At 44.2% G+C, this 24,545-nt stretch overlaps 1 protein-coding gene across 1 annotated transcript in view; it reads left to right on the forward strand.

Moving 5' to 3' along the window:
* The window catches only part of CDK15 (cyclin dependent kinase 15), a 28,324-nt gene extending 9,607 nt beyond the window's left edge, over nucleotides 1-18,717 (forward strand). Inside the window, 5 exon segments of the mRNA XM_087731492.1 lie at nucleotides 3,531-3,624; nucleotides 8,492-8,555; nucleotides 15,616-15,664; nucleotides 18,291-18,430; nucleotides 18,644-18,717. Of these exon segments, the coding sequence (XP_087587618.1) occupies nucleotides 3,531-3,624; nucleotides 8,492-8,555; nucleotides 15,616-15,664; nucleotides 18,291-18,430; nucleotides 18,644-18,717 (421 nt within the window).
* Nucleotides 18,718-24,545: the final 5,828 nt, after the last annotated feature.

The raw sequence follows: 24,545 nt of genomic DNA on the forward strand, positions 1-24,545 counted from the left end.
TGTCTCTCCACTGTGTGATGCAGCACTGCAGGCTGAGGAGTAAGTTCAGTGTTCAAACCTGCCCCAGGGATTGCAGGCAGATGCAACCGTGCTGTCTGAACCAGCTCTGTTTACACTCACTGGAACTAAATATCCCTATAACCAGTTATACCTCTCCTATTACTTTAGCAGTCACTGTCTTGCTTCACATGCATATCTGGCACATGCTGAAACATCATGTCTAGGCCTCTTCCTGAAAGACCCCTCCCTCTGCCCTAGCTCTTCCCAAGGCAGCTATCTGGGACTGAGACCCTTTGAGAAACTTGTAGACTTGAAGGGGTAAGAGGACCTTGGAAATGAATATCAGAGGGGTAAGAAGGAAAAGGGGAAAAATGAAACAATACTACATCTAAATCTTTGGAAATATTCAAAACGAAATGTTTTTGAATCATCCTCATTAAGAGAAGGATCCTCATAATGCTGTCAGAGCAGTAACTGTAAATCCCGTACCTCAGAAGGAAAGTTGAGGCCTCTATTGAAAGGCTAATATGGTGACTAGCACTAGTTTCCGAAGTCCTACTTTACCGGATAGACAAAAATCCCTGGGAAAAAAGCGAGGTGCCCACACGTCAGTTGTTCTAGCTACTTCTGGCCTTTTTTTGTAAAGAAAAACATATTTCATCTGGAAACACACAGAGATAGAAACAGACGTAATTGCCTCTGATGAATCAATACAGTATCAAGCAGGCATTAAAGGCAGCTGGACAGCTGAGTCTCACTACAGGAAGCGAACAGCCCTTCCTTTCCAGCCGTTGTGGTTGCTCTGACAGTTTTGTCTTTATTAGAGACACTGAGGTTTAAAGGCTTCCAGAGATAATGGGAATAAACCAGGAATACAAAAAGAGACCTTTACCAGAAGGTGCATTTGTAACAACCCACAAGTTGTTCCTCTCCTCAAACTGACAGCTTGCCCATTAGTGAAAAGGCTATTTCATTAGATTTGAATTTTTGAACTCTTTGCTCATGAGTAATTCTTAGCAAATGCTAGCTGAATCTAGGAAAAAAAACAGCTTTCCATTTCTTACTTCCATTTATTGCTCTGTCTGGATTTCAAACCTTCTCAACAATAACAGAAACCATAGCAGATCTGGTTTTCCGTCTGCCGTGAACTCTGTTGCCTTAGACCTTTGCAGCAGAGCAGTTAGGTCACAAGGACCACATTTACAGGGCACTTTCACTGTTACTAGCCCCTTTTCCGTAGTAACTGCTGCGTACCTCCAGTTCCCAAATCCTCAGTGTCTTAAATTCAGTTTAGGAAACAGCACAGCCAGCACTGTTCATTAGAAGGAATCTCTGTAGAAGGTCTAGTTGCATCTGTCTCATTTGGGGGCTGTGAGTCCATATGCAGTTTCTGCTGTTGTCAGCCTAATGGTCATTTCTAGCTAGGATATCAGAACCCAAATTTGTGGGTGAATGTCAAGATCATTTGCTCCAAAAACACATAGAGCTGATTCTCTTCTCCCTATAAATCAAGAGTGCCTAAATTGTTTTGACCATATACAGTTAAACTTGTGCAATGGAATCAGTGTATTACAGCAGCCCCTGTGGTTGCAAAATAGGGTAAGCCATTTGGCCATGTACATCAGCTGTGAAAACAGCGGGTTGGTATGACACTGGTCTCAGTAGAATCAGTGGGCTCCAAAATAATATCTAGTGACGTGGTAGTGCTATGAAACACAAAAAAAATACATGTCACAAAAGCAGTGGGTTAAGTTTCATGACGCCTGGACCCTGTAAGAGCATATTAGACAGGTAAGGAGCTAAGCTCACAAGACCCAAGGTTAAGGTACAGGAAGCTAAGGCAAAGTGCAGCAGAGATGTTTGTGAAAACAGCATTAGATATGGATCTGCAAACAGGCTTGGCATCACCTGATGCGCAAGGATGACCAAAATGAATACCACAGATGAGGTGCCTGTCAGGCCTTCAGCTGACCACAGCCAGGTGGGAAAAGCATCTACGGTATTGCAAAAACAAGGTGCAAGGGGTAACACAGCAGTACAGATGACCAGAAGAGATTACTAGTTGTTGCTCAGCAAGTGAAAATAATACTTTCAGAGTCTGTTAGACAAAGCAGGGTTTTCAACATTTGAGCTTAAAGCACTCAAATTTGCTATAACCAAAGAAGATTGAGACTGAAACCTGAAAAGCTGGGGTGGGGCTTAGTGAAAAGACAGGAAACCTAGAAAAAGTTTGGAGGAAAAAGATTTAAAAGGAAATGAGCAGAGTTTTACACCATACAATAAGAGATGTAAATACTTGCAAATCAGGGTCTACGCTGACCACAACTATCTCATCATTATTGCCAGCAGGACTAATCCACCTTAGTAAAATTAAGCATTTTTTGCAGGGTTTGGTGGGTTTCTTTAAGCTGCTTTGGCACAAGTGCAGAACAGGGGATGGCATAAAAATAAGAATACTTTAACTTGCTGTTGTCACAGAGTTCTTTATGCTATGAAATCTTACCTTCAGTTTTCCAGTGAAGAGCTACTTGTTTCTGAAGGAAAAATTGCTCTAGTGGTTAGTACCTCTGTGTTCTTTATGCATCTAATGCATCCTTCAATTACTGTGTAGTAGTAGTAGTTCCCTGTTTATCTTTCCTACTGTTATCACTCCAATTTTGCACCTTTTTCTCATGGAAAACACCCTAGTATTCCACAGGCTTCTGGCACGACCATCTTTTTTAGATGGGTTTGTAACAGGATAAATTGAAAGAGACCTGAAACAAATTGTCTGGTGCTGGAAAAAAAGATGGTGCTTAGTGGGCTTCTTTTCCAAGGATGGCACCTCTCTTGTTTTGCTGGTGAAGGGTGTGGGGTTTTTTTAGTGGATGGTGCTCATGAGATAAAGGAGATGGGAATAGACTTGTATGGAACTTTAACTGCTTTATTTTTTTTCTAAAATCCTGGACGGATGTGAATGTGACAAATCTCTAGCCTGCTTCTGTCCTATTTGACTTGTCAGCTTTTTAATTCAAGTGCTTCAATCTGTAGGATGAAGTTAACGATACCACATACAACTTGCAACAAGGGCCAGTTGCAAGTGCTTAGAACAGTGCTGCAAGACCAGGGATGTATAAGATGGCCCCTCCCAAAGGAAACCTTCCTGACTTCCCACAATCGGTAGGTTTTTTTATAACGCTACATCCTGCCTACCACCATACCGCAGAGGTATATCAGCCTTCACTGAAGCCTGTATTTATTTACATATATACAGATGCCCCATGTCCTGCCTTGCTTCACACACACACACACACTCTCACTAGATGACATGAGGTGAGTATATGATACCTACACATCAGACCGGTATTTCAGACTTGAGCTGCAAAATATATAGGGTTTACAGCTTATATCAGGATTTCTTCATTTGCAAATCAAGATTTCTAAATTTCCATTCCAACAATTATCTCTCTTCCTTTCTCCCGTGCCCATCCCAACAATCATATTATATATGTCATGTACGTGAATGAGTTAATACCTTGGGTTTCTTGCAGGAGTGCAGGCTGTATATTTGTTGAAATGATCCAGGGCCAGCCAATATTTGCAGGAACTTCTGGTACTCATGAACAGCTGACGAAGATCTGGGTGGTGAGTAAAACATACCCTGAAATGGGAGAGAAAAAGAACCTGTTGCTCCAGCTCCCTACTTAATTTTGAAGGCCTAAGCATAGGTCCTGTGAATAGCAGAAATAATTTGGTCCAATCTGCCAAGTTCATAGCAGACTTTGTAACCCATTTTATATTTCGCAACTTTCTTACAGACACAGGAGTAAATCAAATGACTTTCCTTTGATGTTTGTCATCTCATCAAAAATTTAAAGCCAATTAAAGTGACATCAAATTGAAGAAGGCATAAAAGGTGTGCAGGTACTGCAAATTCTATTCCTTCTTGTTAAATCCTTTACTTACTGTAGGATACAGCACACCATATTCACACAAAGGAGCTCTAATACTGCTCTTAAACTACCTCGAAAATGGCAAGACCCTGAGGTTTTTCAGAGATCCTTCCTCATTTTAACTTGGACCATTTTGTATCATCTAGTTTATGGTGCAGCCCCAGAGACTGCTTTGGCATAATGGAAAGTGTGAAATTACTTTATAAAGGCAGCAGCAAGTGAGAGCAGACATATTCAGGAGCCTCTTAAGCTGTTTTTTCTGCTGGGGAAACTGAAACACAGAGCCACGTCCTTAGTGCAGCTTGGTAGAATTGAGGCAGTTACCAGCACTAGTGGATTCTGTATGTTCCTGACTGCTCGTTGCTGACCCTATTACTGACTCTTCAGGAAGGTCAACTAGATTCCTGTTGGGTTTTGCTGTAGGTGTCTGCCCTTTCACATCTCCTCCCAGGGATTTACTCTTCTGCATAGAGCGTTTCCCAAATGTGGGTTTTCAAAGGAGAAAGTACAGTAAACTGAAATTTGGAACGTGGTGAGAAAGGACTTTACAGCCTCGAGTCTGTGTAAATCAGATTTTTCCTTCTTAATCACTTCATCCAGAAACACTCTTGCCTGGTAGGGTTTTCCTCTCTGCTTTTAGCTAAAAAGTGTGATAAAAAGACAGAGAAATGGGTCCAGTTCTTAGACTTGAGTTCAATCCATTTAAATAAATGCTGAATTTCTCTTTCATAGAGAGAAAAAAATAAAAAAAGAATTATTGAGAAAAAAAAATCCATACTTGGCCAATTAACAGGGTTCAAAGCCAGGGCAGGGTCCAGTTTCCCAGAGTGTGAATGAAGGGTATCCTTCCGCTTACGGCTCTGAAATCTCTGGATACATTTCCTGTGGTTTTGCAGTTGGAGGGTTATAGCCCTATCGTCATTTCTCTGGTATTATAACTAATACCGTGATTAATAGGATTTGTGCCATAGAAGGCAAAAAAAACTTATTTAAAAATCATGAGGAAGCTTTAAGAGCCATGAAATAATTAGTGCCTTTCACAGAAGGTTTTATGTTATTATACAGCCTGGAATGAGGCTCTGTGTTAGGCCAAGATTTCAAAGCTCCTTAGAGGCTTTCGATCCCTAACTTGAGATATTTTGCCAAGTGTGAGGTTCAGAATGGGGATTCCTACTGTTTTCTAATAGTCAGTTCCTTTCATGTACTAATAATAGGGGCACCCTGCACTGGTTTAGAGACTGTTTGCATTTGCGTGCATGAGTCTATATCACCCAGCATGCTACTCTCCATGTAGGACTGTTGGTTCAAGCACCGTATAGATACATAGCTGGGAAATCCCCATTCTGTGCAATGTGTTTGTCCTGTTGAACCATCAGGATTGACTGACTGACTGTTATTTCACCAACATTTCTTCTAGAGGCAAGTCCCATCTTAAGCAGTCTCCATCCCCCACCTCTGTCCCTGGCGGCTCATTCCTGCTCCTGTGTCACCTCTCACTTATATGTGGGGCTACGTGAACTGGTGAACCTATAACTTGGTTTTCTCCCTGGGATACTCTAAACGAGAGCAGTTTATTCACCCAGTTCATCATCTGGCTGCACAAACAGTAGCACTAATGACCAGTAGTACTAAGGAAGGGATGACACGGGAGCAGGAGCAGATGGGAAGCAGGTGAAGAGGAAGGAGCTACTCACGCTGGCAGTGCTGGTTATGGAAGTTTGGCCTGAGTGAACGTGGACTGCAGTGTCTCCAGTTCTCTCATGGCATGGAGAGTAAGCAAACCTGACAAACTTAAGATCCATCATTCAAATTTCAAGAGATCAGGCATAGGTTTTGCATTCAAAACCCTCCATCTTATTGATTAACATTGTGCTGAGAAGGACTTCATGTGGGCTGGATTAGGCTGCAGCATACCATCAGCGTACTTCTGTGGCTGCACTGAACATGCGACAAGTGCCAAATGAATGACTACAAGGCTTCTCTACAAAAAACATAAAATATAACTTCCCAACAAAACTAAGCAAAATCAGCTAGGTTGATTCCTTCAGCTGGTTCATCACAGGAGAAGGAAGCAGTTGGAGGGGAGAAAGAGGACAATGATTCATACCAGCTTAAAGTGCTTGCTGAAGTATGGGCATTGTAAATATGTTTCTGGCTGAAACTATGCCTCTTCCAGAGTGGACTGAACTGAGCTGCACCAAGACCTTTCACTATAGTAAAAAGTGCCTGCTTGGGGAAGCATGGCGCAATAGCAAGTATAGAGAGGCTGTTTTGCTTTGTCTGATGGCATGGACCAGAGAGTTAACAGCTAGATTTAGGGTGGATGCACAACAGATAGAAAAATCCCCAGAGTATAATTAATGTCAATTAAATAAATATAAGTCATTGTCTGATTTGGCAAGGAATCTCATTAAAGGTCCAGAGGGGAAAAAAAAAAGAAAAGGAAAAAAAAAATCACCTGCCCCATTACTTCGGAAATTAAAAAATAGATCCAAATTAATGGGTTGGAATAGCATCTTTTGTAAGAAAAAGACTGAGAAAAGATAAATATAAATCCCTATTCATATGGCATTCAGTGATTGGTGCTCTGAATGCTTTCACAACTCAGCAAAATGTAAGCATTTGCTGAAAACCTTATGTAGCAAAGTACAAGCATGCACAAATAACTATTTTCTTAAATTCTTCACCAAAGAGAGGCAGAATGCTGAGCTGACCCTGGAGAGTAGGATGTTACTATGTACTGAACTTCCCCAGCTCCCTCTGATGCCTTTAGGATTGATGCCCAATGGCTCACAAGAAACCTTGAAGAATGAGGGCCCAGACGAAGGCAGGCATGGCACCTCAGACCTGGATTTTCAACGCAGAATATTTTAGAGGCTGTGGCTTCCTGGAAAGCTAAGAGGGTAGCAAAAGAGAGCCAATTCTGGATTCAGGTTCAGATTCCAACTCTCTCTTTCCTATGCTTTGGGCAGACCTGCCCTACTTACAGGATACACACAGCAGTAAAGAATGCATCCTCATCCAGAGCTGTCAAATTACCCTCGGGGCGAGCCACCTTCCAACATCCTCACATAGCTGAACACTGCAAGACACCTTCTCTTTGGGGAGCTTTCAAGCTTCTAAGACTGATTTGGGGCAGCTTCCAAGACCGATTTTACAGGTGAGCAGAGACAAGGGTCCTACCCCTTGGTCTTTGCTGTGGCAGGCTGAGTCCATAAGCAGTCTGGAAACGTAGGCCACAGCAAGCCACCCTAGCTTGCTTCCCCCCACAGACCACCATGCTAATATGTGCCAGCTGTGAGATGCAGTCCCTGCTTGTGGCTGTCTTCTCCAGGTAGCTGTAATTGTCCTCACGGCTGTTTCCCAACTGTGAGTGAGAAAAGCAATCAGCTACCAGATGCATAACAACTGCAACAGCCAGGCTTTATATTTCTTCCTTCTTTAATATATTTTTTTTACTGATGCCTGTTTTCTTGCAATCTTATCACAAGTTTCAGTGAGGCCAAGTTCCCCATATCATAGATCTCAGCTTTCATTTTAAGGAAAAGGAATTGTCTATCATATGCAAAGTGTAGCTAATGCGAGACAAATCTAATGTTGGAGAAGAGAAAGTGAATAAAAAACCCTGACATTTTTCATGTTAAAATTTCACCATTTTTTAAGGAAACCTGATAATTTGGGGGGTTGCCTGTATGATAAGCTTTGAATGCTTGGAGTTAGCAGTACTGATTTATAATACCATATCACATGCTCTGAATTCTTCTTAAATATGTGGCTTCACCTTTTTAGCACAACTCATCTGTATCAATAGGCACAAGGCACTTTGCACACGGTAAGTAATAATGACAACACTAAACATCTGCAACCAGCACAGAAATCCAGATATGCTTGATCTCACACATTTCAGCAACTCAAATGAGGTTGGAGGAGGCTTTACTGGCCCAGACTTTGCTCAGTGAGGACCAACTTCTGAAGCCCACAATTCATAATAAAGGCCAAATACACTGCTGAAGCTCTGGACCCCTCAGGATGAGACACTGGACTGCTTTCTAGCATCTGCCAGTAGACCTGTCTGCCAGCTTTTCTTTTTCACCTCAGAACAGCAGCAGTTTCTGTCACAGCTCACAGCCAGTGCTGCCGCTGAGTGTATCGGCTGCTGCCAGTGAAAGTGTGCAGAGTGAGTCCCCAGTGCAGCTCTGGTGCAGGAGGACACCTTCAGTGGCGAAAGAGGCTGAACACTGTGACCCCTGGGCTGGCAAACACATACAGGAGTGGCATCTGGCAGTGAAGCTGCATACGCCTTCACTGATGTTCCCAGCAGCAACAACGTTCAATCTCAGCAGGACCCTTTCTGCTGTAAAATCAAGTGCTAAAATGTCAGTGTCCTTTATGCGCAGTGGTAGATCCAGCACCAGCCAGGGCAGTGTGAATCTGTGCTGGTTTACAGTAAAGGCCACAGTCTCTCTCCGTTGAGACCGATTCCTCCAGCTCCACACCAAGGCAGGGTACTGGCAGACAGAGGTTACTGCTCTTCTCACTCTCTTTCTTCTTTTGCACAGGTATTGGGGGTCCCAACTGAGGACACCTGGCCAGGACTTTCCAAGCTCCCCAACTATAATCCAGGTATGATTTAACTCACAAGAATGCCAGCTTTTTCTCTGAGCCACTAGCCACTTAATTTTTGGGTCAGTAATTCTCATTATGAAAAATCCTGTGCTTCAGTGTTACTAAATGCCTTGAGCTACTTAATGATAGTGGTGTTGTAGGACCTACAACAACACTGGGATCGGCCTAGGATACAAACAAAGGTAGATGAGTGGCAAAGTTGCCTCACTGAGCGCTGGGTATATGTTAAGCTGATGGAAGATTTCATTGCTGCAAGTGCTGGCAATGTAGTTAGTCTCCACTCCTCAGTGCAAAGGACCAATGTCTCCTGGTTTAGACTGGAAAAGCTGACAGGTACCTGGAGACACAGTTTATCTGAACTCTCCTTATTTTTATGGAGATTGGTTTGGGGGCCTTTAAACCTCAGTTTTAAAGGTCACTGTCCCTGATTTTGATGTGGGCAAGGTGAGAAATCTGTGTGATTTATAAAGCTGGCTTCTTTTATTTCCACATGGGCTGGTAGAGAAGTCTGTGTCCTGGACTTCAAAGGGCCAGTTGTCTCTTATTTTGATGTGGGCAGGTTGAGAAGTATGCTTTGAAAAGCTAGCTCAGTCACTCTCCCTCTCCCTCTCTCTCTCCCCCTTTCTCTCTTTCTCTCTCTTTTTGTTTAATGTTTTCTCTTGGGAAAATATATTCAAGTGTCAGTGAGGGGGAAATGATGAGCACTGATTCTCAGCCTCTCAGCAGGATCATTCTCTAAGAGAAATATAAAAGTGAAATATTAAAAACCCTAGAATGTGAAATCCACCCATCTACAATCTAGCCATCCTCTCTCACTTATACCCTAAGAGAGTGGTGGGGGGAGCCTGTCTATCTGGAAGGGGGAAAAAAGAGCGGGGGGAAAGGAGGAGGGAGAAGACGTGCTTTGAGCAAGAGGTTTACAGGTTTAGTAGAGCATAGTAACATCTTTTCAAAGAAGTGGGTGTTACTCTGTGACCCAGTCCAAGATGCCCCTCCTTTGATTCTGGTGCATGAACACTAAACAGCCCCCATTTTCACATGGTAGCTGCGACTGGCTGAACAATAACCTGGTCTCACAGTCGAAAGGACTGGAATCCTTCACACAATTAGCTGAGACACATTAATCAAACCAGCGTGAAATGGGAATGTGTCGCTGTCCCCAGCAAGTTTAATTTGGATAGGGAGCAAGCACAGAGCAGACAGCTGGAGGAAGCACTTTCTTCTCTAAGTTGTTGAAGGCTTGGCTGGGTAGTCTACAAGTTGGGAAGGGTAGTCTGGGAGGAAAGAAATGCTCATATGTGGGACAAACTGATCACAAGGATTTTTTTTTATGCCAGTCATCTGCTCATACAAGGCCAAAAACTCTCAGTGATGATGATGAGGTATCCCGATGCTATCTAGACGTACAATCTAAAAGCACAAGCATTAAGGCTACGCTAGCAAAGAAACTAGTACAGACAACAGCAAATGCGTGAGTGCCCAGAACTGCCCTGGGCAGTCACTCCCACCTAGCTCTATTGTGTCTGAGTAGCAGTGCTGTCCTCTGCTGCTGCGGAGGGTGCCAATGGCAGGTCTGGGAGGGAGAGGACAGGACCTAGGCAGCATGGAAATAGCTCCAGTAAAGACAAGTCTAGTCATCATAAGCAATTTCCAAGTCTGAGTTGCTTTCAGGCTTGATAGAAAGTTTCCCTAACGGACTCCAGTGGGGCAGAATTGACCTGTGCTGTGCTGTGATCCTGTGACACTGGTGCCTTTTGCGGCTGGAGCAGACAGAAATGCAGGAGTTAGAGGACACCTTCCTGTGGGAGCATCCCACCATGATACCAAACACATGGGAGAGGGGTGCCGAGCCAGTTTTTGGGGCAATAGCTGTGCCAGCTGGAGAGGCAGCATCCCTTTCCCCTCCTCAGAGCCTGCCTAAGGGGCTCTGGGCTGCTCCAGCCACGTACTGGAACCAAGGTCTTGGCTCACACCTGGATTATACAAACCAGTCCGGATCGAAGAAGGTTAGTCATATAAGGTTGGACTATTTGCCCTAGTCATGAACTAAATCAAGTCAGTTTTTGATGGGGCTGCTGGTAAGAAGGCAAATTAGTCTCTTTGTTTAAAGCTATTTGCCATTCACATGCTCCCGTGCACTTCCCCTCTCTTCCCTGAAGCACAAGTGCTGTTTCCCCCTCCGGGACACGCTCAGCCCGAGTGGAAGCTGTGGAGTCTGCCTGAGAAAACCTTCTCTCTTGAGGTTATTTCCAGCCCAGTTGTGTGAATCTGAGTGCCTGGGATGGTTCAGATAAGCAAAAAAACTTTGGAGTGCTTCCCCAAATCTGATGGCTTGAATGCTTTTAGCTAGTCCTATTGATGTTTGCAGGGAGCGCAGGCAGCAAACAAACAAACAGGTTCCTGCCCGAGGCAAGGAACGAACACGGGCAAAACAAAGCACTGAGGTGTGATCCTATTCTCATTGAAGTTGATGGCAAAACTCCCACTGGATTCAGCAGTGTAGGCTCAGCCCCAGACTGAGGTTGTTACTGGAAGGTTTCGTGGGCCAGGTGGGTTAGTAGGAATCTTTGAAATGAAAGTTGGAAACCTTTAGATGTTTTTCTGTCACTACTGTGGGCTCGAGCACATCCTGCTGCAGTCTGAAGAGGAGATACAGCATGGGCGGTAGGGTCCGTGAGCCAGGCACAGGGCAGCTGGAGGAAGAGCAGCTCCCCTGCCCCCCCTATGGGCAACTGGCAAGGGATGAAATGTGCAAAGGAGCGCTTGACCACCCTATGCCCTGTGCCTTCTCACACAAAGAAGCTTAGAAATATGCCTCATGCCCATTGCCTACAGTTTGCCAAAATCTCAACCGGTGCCTGGCCCCAGGTGAACAGGAAGGATGGGTGAGCAGCTCTTCTGTGGCCAGCCCTACAGCGGCCGTGGAGCCTGAAAGCACGGTTTTACCCGAGCCCTGGCTTGAGAACCTGTTCCTGCAGAATATGAAGGGTTGCGAGAACTCCGACCCCACATCTCAGCGCACTCACTGGCCCTCTCCCTGGCTCCCCGGGCTTAGGAGCCCTGCCCATAGCGACAAGGCTTTGCCCTGTGTTTGTTCATTTGTTCTGTTCCCCTCATTTTGCTTTCCCTGAAAGAGGCAGTTGTAGCTCTGTTAACACTATTTTTGAAAGCTCTCATGCTGTGTGAGCTCAAATCCTTGCATTAATCTACTGCTGTGTTCATTTCACTGCGCTGAAAAGCAGGGAGTTTAAATCCCCTCTAAACACCATTGGTGACACCAGAAGGCCAGTGTTTTGATCCAGCCCCATTAATGGTTACAAGTTTGAATCTAGACAGCAGGGGTCAAGGGCAGGAAAGGATTAGGACTCACAGCCCGTGACACTAAGCTGGTGCTTCTGCCAAACTGGGAATACTGGAGCACCCAATGTACCGACTTGTTTTTTGTTTCCTTTTTCTGACATTTGGATTCTGAAGAGTGGGCAACAGTGCTTATTTGTTTGTAACATGATGAACTCACTATGAGTGAGCTTTACGCTTTGATTTATCACATGGGCTGACTAATGAAGTTCCGTATGGCAGGTAGTATCATCTCACCTAGCAGACACAAGTTTTACACTGGGCTTTTTCAGATGCAGCGATTACTTTTAAATTAAGCCTAGTTTTTCACATATCTGCAGGCTTTGCTACGCTGAATGAGATTTAGAAGCTTTCCAGAGTCAATTTCTGCTCCCGAGGACAGATTTTGTGCATCATCTGTTGCGTTTCCAAAATGTCACCAGCAGATGGAGGCAAGAAGCAGCAGGCTCCGAAACGCAAACTTGAAATAACATTTTTGAGAACGCCTATGAAGTCTGCAGTCCGAGTGCTTTTTTTTTTTCCTTTTTTTTTTTTTATCTCACTTTTTATGCTGATGCTTCATTTAACAAATGGGATGGTTGGAAACTGAATTCTAAAACGATGAAATTTTTATTGTCATAATAAACCGCATGTGGCTTTGATCCCAAAGGGAAGAGCAGCACTGTAACTAATGCGCGATATATGCTGGCCAGGCTGTAGGGAAACTTCCTATCTGTCTGGCATTGGGCACAGACTGCAGTTTCCAGCCTGCCACACAGACAGAGCTCTGCTTCTGTCCTGCAGCCACAGAGATTTCACTAATGAGAGAAATTTTCTCTGTGAGCCTGCAACCCCAGCGCCTTCATCCAGGAGCACTTGGCATCCTCTTTCTCTCTCTTCATCAATTAGGAAAGTTTAACTTTTGTCCTCTGGCTTGCTTGCCTCATTATCAGTTCATTAGCCACTTCCACCTGGGTTTTCATATAGGAAGGTATTTCCTCATTAGCACACACTGCCTTGCATATGGATGGACAATAACAAACCCAAGCCCTACCTTTCAGATCTACTCATGTTGTTAAAAAAGCCAATCAGCCCTACACAATCCCATCATTTTATGTCTATATTGTCATTGTAAGACAATTAAATCAGTAGTTTATCCACTTTTTGGAATGATATCCAAATATGCTTTATCTCTTACCTTTAAGGAGTAGTTGTTTACGCTGTTTTACAATTTTAGATTGGTCTTAATCTTACATTAGGGAAAATATTTACTGCTCTGTTCTTACCCTGCTCGAGACAATGGGGCCTCGGCATTCTCTAAGGGTTTGTCTATATGGAGTCAGTCAGGAGATTAATCTGAACTGATTTAAAGTGGATTAGTTAACTGCATTAAATCCTTGAGCAGAGACACACTGTTTTCTTACCCATATCTTCCATTTATAATCAAAACTCTGTATACTCAAAGTGGCAAGTTTGGCAGTCCTCACTCAAGCAGAATTCTCCACTGCGAGATGCATTTGGACAGGGACAGCAGTAGTTGGCTCACTGGCTCTTGCACTACCCCTTGTAGACAATTATTAATCTCCCTGTTATATAAATGATAAATTTAAGTCAAGAGGCTTGCTTGAGACAGCGAAGACTATAATTCAGGTATGCCTCCCAGTTCCCAGTAAGCAAGCTGATATTTCTATCTGTAATGTAAAGAAAGTCCTATTTCCTCTTTGGATTGTTAATCCTGAAAATGCACTCCACAAAAACAAAGTGACATTTCTCTTAGACATCATTGAAACATTTTGCCCTGCTGTTATCAACTGAACATGTGTTTTCTAACTTTTACGTTAAACTCACTAAAGAATATTAACGTTAAAAGATTTCAGTAGAGTTAAAGCACAATATTTAAGTCATCTTGACATTTTTATTAAATATGAAAGGAAATTGATATATTGTCATGGAATGTTTCCATCTCACAAATCAAAATTTTTGGCAGAAAGTTACAACATCTGAAAGTTTTTGGCCAGCTCTGTGAAGAGGTAAAAATTTCTACCTCATACAAAAAAGCTTATGCCTTTCCAAACCATTTTTTTAAATTGTTTTTCTTCTTTTCTGCCTGGAAACTTTACATCTCTACTCAATATGGACCATTTATTTCTCCACTTTTATTACAGTCGAGGGGGCAAAATGAAGGAAAGAGGATCCAGAGAAAATGTTATTAGTGATCCAAGAGGAATGTTCTGCCAGAGTTAATCTCAGTGACTGATTTGGGAAGGGGCTATTCAAGATACTAATATATAACTTCTATATATTGGTGATAATTCCAGTGCTCTGGCACCTAAACAGTCATGAATCCTGTCCCAGGTTATATTGCCATTTACTGCTTTAGCAATTACCTTAGTATTTGGGTGTAGGAGAACACTTCAATTGTGAACTGTTACTTACCCTGTGATAGACAGGTTTAACAACCTGCTTGACTGGCTTAATGGTGAAAGATTGCTGTTGGAAAGGTTAAGTGCTGAAAGTTCAGTCATTTGCACTTTTTCAAATTGTCTGTGCATCAAGTCAGACACTGAGGGACCGAGCCCCTGGGCCTGGCACTTTGGAAATGGCCATGCAGGCAAAGGCAGAGGGCATGCCCGCAGCTGGCAGCTTCTGTCCCCTAACGATGTGGCTTCTGGGCAGGAAGGGAGGGCAGATGCTCCCGGATGGTGCAGCGTAAGCCCCAGCTGAGCTCCAAGTCTACTGGCAACAGACCAGTGGCGCTTGCCTTCTGGTGGTCTTGCTTCCGCGGGGAATGCTTGTCTGGGCTGAGCTGGAAGAGAGGTCTACGCCACCCTTCCTGCTTTCCTTTTCATGGCTGGAGCACCATTCTTCTCTGCTGTCAGAAATGGTGCTCAGGAAAATGTACCTGTGTAGAAATCACAGCCTTTCTGATGCAAGAAAATGTCTCTGTTGATCAGCTCTAAGGGGAAATCTTCCAGGCTTAAGCCGTTCATTCATATCTAAGCCTGAGAAAATTCATACTTTGTAAGAAAACATTTGAGGAACGTATTCCTCTACATTTTCCACAAAGTTGAGAAATGTGTCCTTGAAAAATGGCAACAACAACACAGCCTTCCCAAAACGGCAAACTCTGCAAAGTTCCAGTCTGGTAGAGATGTTTGAATAAGTAAGTACAAAGCCTGCATGAAAATGGTTAACTTGATAAACAGCAAACTTAGTGAGGGATTGACAGCAAAAGCAGTGGACAAGAAGAGAGTGGGACCCAAGTGCCTTTGCTCCATCCCCAGTCTTTCTGCCAGCTCCATGCAGAAAAGCCCCATGTGCCCACAGGGCGACACATGAAGCTCAGCAGCCCCTTGGTAAGCCAACACAATTGCTGGGGATTCAGGCCTGCAAAACTCTTTCTGCTTCCTTCGTGTGAAGGCTTTAGGGACTGATACTGCTTTTATTGAAGTCAAAGCTAAGATTCACACGGTAACAGGAGGAGGCCCAAGGCCTGTATTCACAGATGTATGAAAGGAAAGGGTTACAGAACTGGAACAGCCTTATTAACATCAATGCTGGTACTGAAGTCCTATAGGAATAATGTATATTTATAAATACTAAGATGACAGATTCTATAGGGCCCTTTGAAATTCTGAGTGCACGTTTTTTGTAAGGGCTCAAAGAATGGTTTTTGGCTTGATTTTCATTTAATCCTGTGATTGTATATTACACTTTCTAGAACTGGTTGCTTCCAGAAGGCCTCAGAGACTCCGAGTCATCTGTGACAGGTAAGCTACCTAAAACAGCAATGTTAAAATCGCCTCTGGGTGTATTTGTTTCTTTATGCAATCATTTAACTTGAAATGAGCTCTTTTGGCAAGCTCGGGAAAAGCAGGGTGGCTCTGTAGTAACAAGCAGATCTAACGTCAGTTAAGCAACTGATTTCAAGAGATCGCAGTAGAGGTAGGCACATAGTGGGTTTATTATTCTCAGAGGAGTAGTGATTATTCTCAGATAAGCAGTGATTCAATGATATTATGAGCAGCTTTTTGCGGGGCACGGTTCGATTCGGAAGGTTGTACTTTCCCAGGCCCTCTTGCCCACACTGAAGACAGACTTCGCACTGTCCCAATTTTCATTTCTGGAAACAGACTGTAGGAACATTGCTCAACAGTGGTAAGGAAGATGTGCTAGGACAGCATTTTCACGAGACAATGAAATAATCTTGTGATTAGTTAGGAGGGGAAAAATCACATTCTTCAGTGGTCAAAAGCTATGAGACTAGGGCCATGCTTACATACCTCGGCTTGACCAAGCACACCGCCTGATCACTCCCTAGCGTGCTAAGAGAAGGGAGTATTTTTCAAGCCTATATATGTACACACACATACACACACACACACACACACACACACACATACATAATGTATATATGTATCAGTGAAAGAAACTTATAATCAGGCAAAGTGCCCAGCCTAGCTCAGAGAGTCATTAAAATCAAATTCCCCCCCCCAATACTGATTTTGAGGCACACAACAGGCTTTGTAGATATGTAGGAAAATACTAGACAGGATTTGTCCTCAGGATTGTGCTCATGCACAGGTCAAGAATCAAATATTCTTTGAGGACATAACCACATTTTTCATCGCAGCTGTGTATTATCTGTTCAGCTCATTGCTTGAGATCCAGCCCTGCTCAGAGGGAAGTGTGCTGCCCTTCAGAGCTGGGTTTCCCAGACGCTGTTTTGAATGGCTGAACAAACATGCTGAAGTTTTCAGCAAAACACAGGTTGCTGAAATGCCAGCCATTGTCACACACATCTTCAGAAACACACAAAGCTCAGCATGTCCCAAACCCTGATAACACAGGTCCTGGAACAGAACAAATCCTCTCTCAGCCTGCACAAAGAAATAACTGTATTCCTTGCAACTCTGCTGTATTGCGCTTCTGCTTTTTGGCCATAATCCCTTGACAGGCCCCATTACAGCCCCATACCGACGGGCTGGCCCAGCACCTCTGTGGCAGAGCTCTGGGCTGCATGTGGGCCAGCTCCAACTCTGCGTTACAGAGTCCTTATGCCGGTACGGCCGAACAGCTGCCTTGGCATGCTTGGCTCTTGAGAAGGAAAGAGCTGCTTCATACAGACCGCTCAGCCATGACTCTCCATGGCCAATTAAGAAATCAAAAGGGAGCTCTGTGCAGAACTCAGCCACCACCAGCAAGCCTGAGCCGTGGTGGGAAGCACTGAACCATGTTCCTGCCCGGTGTGGGAGCCTGCGGCAGCAGGGACCAAGGGGACAGAGGGTCTCCAGTAAGACCCTGCCATGGCAGGGGCAGCCTGTCGCGCAGCTCTAGCAAGGAGCCTCAGGCTGGATGCTTTGGCTCCCTGTCCCGTCCCTGCTCCCCAAGGCAGCAGGGGCTTAAACCGTTTTGCTGGAGGTGAGAATTCAGCAGTTACCTACCACAGTGAGGCCAGATACCTTTTATAAATCTGTTTCTCAGGATATCTCTCTCTGTGTTTTTTCCCTTCTTTTTTTTTACATTTTATCTCCTCAAAACAAAAATGTCAGCATGTCAAATGTCCTGTGCAGGGAGGGGGAGTGCAGGGGCAGGGGGATCCCGGTGCCTAATGTCACTTGGAGGGGAAGCACCGGCAGGGGCCAAGGGAGGAAGCACAACAGGCCGTGCTCCGATGGGCCTCCTGATGCTGAAACATGATCAGAACAAACAAACAAAGTAAAAGCTGTAAAACTAAATGACTGTTTTTATTTGTTTCCTTGTTGGTTTGTTTTCTCTCTTCCACTTCCTTGTTCCCAGCTGTGTGCTCCTCTAGAAAGCAGCCACTTGGCATTGGTATTTGCTGGGCATAGAGCATGTGTGTATTACATCTATTTTAAGCACTCGTCCTGAGAAACAGATTCATCACTGTGAATCCCCAACACGTTTTACAACCAGCTGCACTACCGGTACTAGGGTAGGAAAAGGGGAAATGGTATTTTCTTCAGTCTTTTAGTTTTGACGTCTGGTCTGGTCAGTGGGCCAGTCAGGTTATTTTGTGCACTTGCATTGTCACTGTGAACTGGTAACACCAACCTCTGATATTGCAGTTACGACATGTAAAATATACTCTCCCCAGCAGCATTTTCGCTTTTACTTACAACCTTCTTTTTACAAAAGAACAATTTATTTTCAAAATTACTCTGAAAATATGAGTTTGAGCTGAAATCCTGGCTGTGTATACTCCAACATAATCAAACTCACATGGAAAAGCAAATGTCCTGGAAAGCTACATAGCTGGGGTGGGTTTATCCAGCTCCCCTGTGTCCCTCCACTATCTCTGCCTCAAACTCTGAGAAGTTCTGGTTCCAGCTTTCTGGCTCATCTCCTACGCTATTTTTTCTCCTGTTCTCCTAGGCTGAGTAGGGTACCAGCAGCGGAGAATTTGGCCTCCAGGATGCTTACAGCCTCCCCTTGAGGCTGGATCTCTGTGCAAGATGCGCTTCTTCATGGCTTCTTCCACCGTCTGCCTCCTCAGCTCTATGAGGTTCCTGCTGGTAAGTTAACTCTCGATTTCATCTCACTAAGAAAGAGCTACTTCACATGCTATTTATTATGAGTTTCTTCTGTACTTTGAAAGTCTCTGCCATTCACCCGGATGTCTCTCTCTTCTCTGCCTGCCCTCCCTCCCCACTCCCATATGCTGCAAAGTTTACATCCCATTGCAAATCTGACAGCTTGTTTTTCTGTTTTCTTCCACTTGACCACAGTGTTAATACTAGAAGGGGGCCTGGATGGGCTGCCGCCATGGTACATTTACAAAGCGGAGGTGCATATGCTTTGACAGGTCATTTCTCCCCCATTCTGTAACCCCAGGGGCCCAGAGCTTTACCTTGGGCTGGCTCACACTGTGTATTCAGTGTAACTCACATGCTGGTCCCTCCTGATGTCCTGAATTCCCAGCTGCTCAGCATGATGTGCTAGCCCCAATTCCCTTGGACCGCTCCTCCTGCTCCCTTTTGATGTTCAGAGACAACAGCTGTTCCTCGTACCCTGTTGCACCAGTTCTCCCTTAGCTTTACCTGCTTTATTTTCGTCTTCCCTTGCTCCCTTCTCTCAAGCACACAGCTGCATACACACAGATCTGCCTCTCTTGCCTTGAGCTGACAATAAATATAGGGTCTCTCAAGCTACAGGTTCTGTTCCTCACTAGGAAAAGCTCCCTTCTATCGGGAAACACGCCAGAGAGCCCTCACATTCCCCGTTGCCTCCTGGGCACGTGCTACACTAGTTAGTTTGGTGGTTTTTTTAACATAGGGGCAATTAAGAAGAAGCCTTCTTGGACTGTCTTGTTAAGCTATTTGAAAACTTAATTTCTGGCTCCTGTGACACGTCCCAAGTGAAGGAGCAGCCAGCTAGCGTCTCTCCCAAAGCGCCGCCCTTCAGAAGGTGCCGTATGTGTGTATGTGCATGAGTGAGAGACATCTGCATTCCTTTTCTGTTCACCCAGCCACAGAGCACAAATCTACTTTGACACTTTTAGAAAAATGAAAAGATGGAATCTCGCAGGAGCCTGCCTGTGCCGGGGGGGGAGGAGGGGAGCATGCACAGCAGGAGGGAAGTTGACTTTTCTTTATACATATAGGGTTTTTTCCATGCAGAGTTTAAATTATGCCTGATAAAAGGAGTTTCGTGGATGTTTCAGTTCTTTCAAACCCTCCTGGCTTCCTCCCAATTAAATGAGGTTTGTCAAAGCCACAGGGCTCTGCTGCTGCCGGAGAGGCGGACAAGCACTTCCCGCAGTGACATCTCCAATCCCCAAGGGAGAAGATGAAAGTGTCAGCGCCGAGAGAGAGAGAGAGTGTGGAAAAAAACAGGTACAGAGACAGACAGTGTGAGAGAAAGGGAGAGAGTGAGGAGAAATAGAAGGAATGAGGAAACAGATTGGCATAATGTGTCAATCTCCCCGACATACTGCCAGAGAGGGGATAGATTCATTCCACCTGGATTTATGCACCATCCTATATTTATTATCCCCCATATTGCGGCGAGAAGTACCTTGTGGACAGGAAACTGCATGGCGTTATCATAGCAACCAATGCGTTGGGAACAGAATCAAAGTGCACAGGGCTGAAACAAGTACAGTATCATCATGCAAGACCATATTCATGAGTGACTCATTAAGCCTGTAAAAATTAGGCAATTCTGAATAATTTCCCATGTAGCCATCCCCATTGCCATAATCATGTAAGACATTTGTTCTCTTGTATCATTTTGGCATCACAATATTTCGGAATTTAACTATCATTTTAAAATTCTGGTTGCTATGAAAACACAGTGAAAATTTTAAATATATTCTGTTCCCACTTTGTTCTGGAGGATGCTGGCTATTAGTCCCCATCCTCTGAAGGAGAAAGTTAAAGCAGAAGGGCGAAGAATGAGCTGGAGATGAAAGGTGAAAGGAGGAGGGGGTTGATCCCAAGGTGTGCAAGAGAGTGAGCGGGAAACAAAAAAATAAAAGGTTCCCATAAGAAATTATTTTCTATTTTTATGAAATAATTGTAGCCGTAACTGTCCTTCTTATAAGTTGCTATGACAAGCTGGAAGCCAGAGGATGTTTTTCAAAGGTCAATTCCTGGGAAAAAATAATTGGAGAAATCAGTGTTTCGAAGATAAGTACCCCTCCAAATAGCATGTTTCTGATTACTGAGGGGAATGCTAATGGCTAGAGGCTGGCTGCTGCCCCTGGGAAGGGGGAGAGGGAATGAGGGGCTCTTTGCTTCCTGGTGGTCAGCTCCTGCAGAGGGAACAGGTTGCTGTTGCTTATGCTCATCTGGATGCAAAGTGCTAGAACAAAAGAGTAGCCCACGCTGTCAGAGAGGAAGACTCTCTGTCCCTGAGTGGGGTTGGTCCACAGACGGGCCCCTCCTACAGCTGCTCGCTCCTGTGCCTCTAGCGCTAGAAGGCGATGCTAAGGCCCAGGTTCAAACCCCACTCATCGTCTCGGTGGCCTTAATTCTATACACGCCACCAGCACCTCTGGATATGGTAACAAAGGAGAGGAGCATGGGATTCTCTACTTTCCTTCCACTGTGGCTAGTAGCCTACAGGGTGGCAGCAATGACCTTTCATAAAACTGGCGCATTTGCTGTCCTTGTTCTGGCCTAAGCCAATCCTGAGACAATTATCTTTGTGCAGTGCAGCCCTGCACTACAGCAGCTCTGATAAAACTTTAGTCTAACCCTTTGCCACCTGCTAAAGCAGAATGTTTTCTGTCCAATTAATCACTCCTGGAAGAAAGATGAGATCCTTCAATCAAGAAAGCATGAGATATGCTCTCAACTCAGTGTCAGTCCTGAAGTGCAAAGGGCCTTCTGAGAAGGTATCTCACTCTGCTGTCAGACAGGTCAGACAAAGTAACAATTGCAGCTTATTATTCTTAGTTATAGATTTGGTTTATTTTCCCTCTCTCCAATGCTTTAGAGCAGGCTTGCAAGCAGGGAGGGTGAGCAATGGGATTTGGGGTTAGTACCAGTGTGCTCCCATGAAAACATATTGCAAGAGGAGCTCTGGCCAAACAACCCAGGCGCATGGGCCAGAGAGGCCTGAGCCGGCACCTCAGATCCTGTCCCCACCGGGCCGATGTCCAGGCTCAGTATAGACCTTTCTTACAGTTCAGGAGACATTCGACCCTGGGCAAACCATCAGCACAGCAGTTAGTCATCAAGTCCAATTTGTGCTCCATGAGGAGGATTGCGTATTACATGGATGTGATCCTGGCTTTGACTAGGAGGGACTTGCTCCTTTTGGGTGCAGTTGCTCTCTGGTTGTTACTTCCCACCAGCAATTCAAATCCAGTGCGCCAGCTGGTGATGACACTGTACGGTTTCTCCTAAAACAGCCCGCTATTCTGCTTTTCAGAGACAAGGAGGAGGAGGGAGGCTTGATGTTGACAGAGCACTGTCATTTTAATGCCTGTTGCATCTAAACTAATGCAAAGCAAGCATAAGCAATGAGGAGGTTAAGGCTGCAAGCCATTGTCTACCAAAAATCCTATTACTGTTGGGATTAGCCAGCGCTGGTAGATGTTATCACAGAGCACATACAATAAAGAGCTGGCTTTCATGGACATCTTGTTTGGGTTGGCTGCTTTCCCTAGGTTCTCCTACATAGCTGAAAGGTTTATATACTCACTTATATTTTTTTACCTCTGTGCTTTGCCACCTCTGTATGCAGCAAATGGATATCCTTCACTGCAAATCAGATAGATACAAAAAGTGAAGTTCCCACCAGGTGGATGAATCTGGTTTATAGTGTGTCTTAATAAGGGAATAAACCAAAGTTGGTGTTAAGCAGCAAATCAGCTGTCGCTCCTGAACCAGAAGTAGTCTTTTCTGTGAGGTGATAAAGCAAATCTTCACTTAACTCAGGAAAAACTCCCCTCACTTCACCTGGCCTGATCTCCACAGTGGTGGAAGGTCTGCTTGCGTAAATACTAACAGGACACTGAGGTTTTGTATTATGCCATTAAACCACCACCATAGGAAAGAGTCATTGCAACATCACAGCAGATGTGTGCCAAGGGCACAGGCCTCTGGAAATGTTGCCCTGCTTAAGCTCTTCCCCAGGTGCTGGCCTGGAGCAGACATTGTGCTGTCAGGTGCTGGACCCTGTTTAGGAGCACAGGGCAAAGGGGAAGATGGGAAAAGAAGGAAGGTTTCCTTTGCTCAGTCCCCAGCTCATGCTCTTGCAAAAGCACAACTGGCGCAAAGTTTGGCCCACATGACTTGTGGAAACAAAGTCCTACAGATGTAGATCAAATGCTCTGACTCCCATTGATCTCAGGCCAGAGAATCTCTATAAAGGTCTTATTGTTCAGGGAGATGAACTGCTCTTGGTGGGGGGAGTGCTGTTAATACCCTTCATGGAGGCAGACGCTATTGCATCAGAGGTTAGCAGACATTTTTCTGTATTTTGCCTAATTGCAAGTTATATCTGAGGTTTCTTTAACTTCCACTTTCCCTTTAACACTCTTAAATGCAAATCTGAGAAGATTTAGTTGTCTTGTTTGCCGCGAAAGACATCTGGACTGGAACTCCCATGTAGTCGTTTGCCATCTTCAGGTGCACTTCTGCCTTCACCCAGTTATCAGCAGAAAAGAGCAAATGGGGATGTAGTGATCAGATTTCTAAGGCACAAAAGTTAAAGCTAAGTTTGAGATTGTGACAGCAAGCAACCATGAGCCTAGGAACTCAATTAGCCTGAAAGACAACTATCTCATTATCTTTCCTAAAATGATATAAATACATAAGAATATAAAAATTTAAAATAAACTCTCTCTATTGACTGTCTAAATGACTGAATTTCACTGCTCAATTTCTTTAAACACCCACTTTAGTATTTATTTATTCTAAGCGTGAAGCAGCTACGATAATTAGACTGTCAGATTTGGTAAGTTAATGAGGAGTCACTGGAGTGGAAGGTTTTGCATTTGTGAGATTGCTGAAGGAGAGAAGCTCCGTGCCTTCGCTCTATCTCTTTTTTCTTTTTCTTTTTTTCCCCCTCCGCTGGGTGGGAAGGAAAGAGCTTGGCAGTGCGTAGATCCATTTGAATCCTTTTGATTAGCGGGTTGCATTCCCACCACTGTTCTACCAAATAATATTTTGCTGGTTGCTCCAAGAAAAAGAAAAGTTAGAAAGAAAAGAAACCATAGATGAGATTTCTAGAGAAGGGTGCCTAGGTTAAAGAAATCATTTTCCAAAAAAATCAGAAGGAACGGAGCTGTGAGAAATAGGATCCTGAATTAGTTTATATTGTGGCTAATGTCACAGGAGAGCATTAGGAAAGTAGCACAGTGAAGGAAAAGGACCATTTTGCAGCCTTCTCTTTAACCTGATTTTTCCACAGGACAATCAGCGCTCACAGTTCCAGGAGTAAGACTGCAACCTGAAATCTGTGACCTGTTTCCTTCTTACCGAAAAGGCCATTTCTCAGGAGGTTCAAGAGGGTTTTGGTAGAAAGCAGGGATGATTGATTGACTAATTCTTGGGTAAGTGCATAGTTGCCACTGTCAAAGCTGCTGCCATCATTGTTAGCACATGAATTCCTTTGTGTACTGAAGATGGGAAAACAGAACCAATACCCAGGGCTTGATGACCACATCCCAGGCTGGGGACTAAGTGGCAAATCTCACATTCAGAGAGAAGAGATCAGCAAGCCAGTGGCCCCCAATCCACAATGCTCATGGGAGGTTTGGGTTTGTTTCCTCATATTCCCAAGTCTCAGACCAATGCCCTTTCCTCTGATGCCTCCCCAGTCAAAATATTGCTTCATTTCCCCGTTGCTTAAACTAACCAAATTGCTTTGTTCGCCTTTGTCCTTCCTTGCCTATTGAGTTCACATTTTATAGCTCATTTGTTTTGGTTTCACACGCAATGGAACCTGAGCAGAGCTAGGCAAAATCTCCTTAGCCCTTAACATCCTTGGTTTTAATTAATCAGTATTTTAATATGACACCTCAAAATTATGCTTGACCATCAACATTTTTCATCTCCTTTTTGTTACAGAGGACCAAAAGATCACTTAAAATCACTGTTATTGAAAGAAATTACCAGAAAATACCTTTATTATATCCTGTCTCTTTGTTTACTTTGTGCATTTGTTAACAGCATG

This window comes from Nipponia nippon, unplaced genomic scaffold, assembly GCF_047370975.1.
Source record: "Nipponia nippon isolate SJK-2023a ecotype South Korea unplaced genomic scaffold, ASM4737097v1 scaffold_5, whole genome shotgun sequence".
NCBI classification, from domain to species: domain Eukaryota; kingdom Metazoa; phylum Chordata; class Aves; order Pelecaniformes; family Threskiornithidae; genus Nipponia; species Nipponia nippon.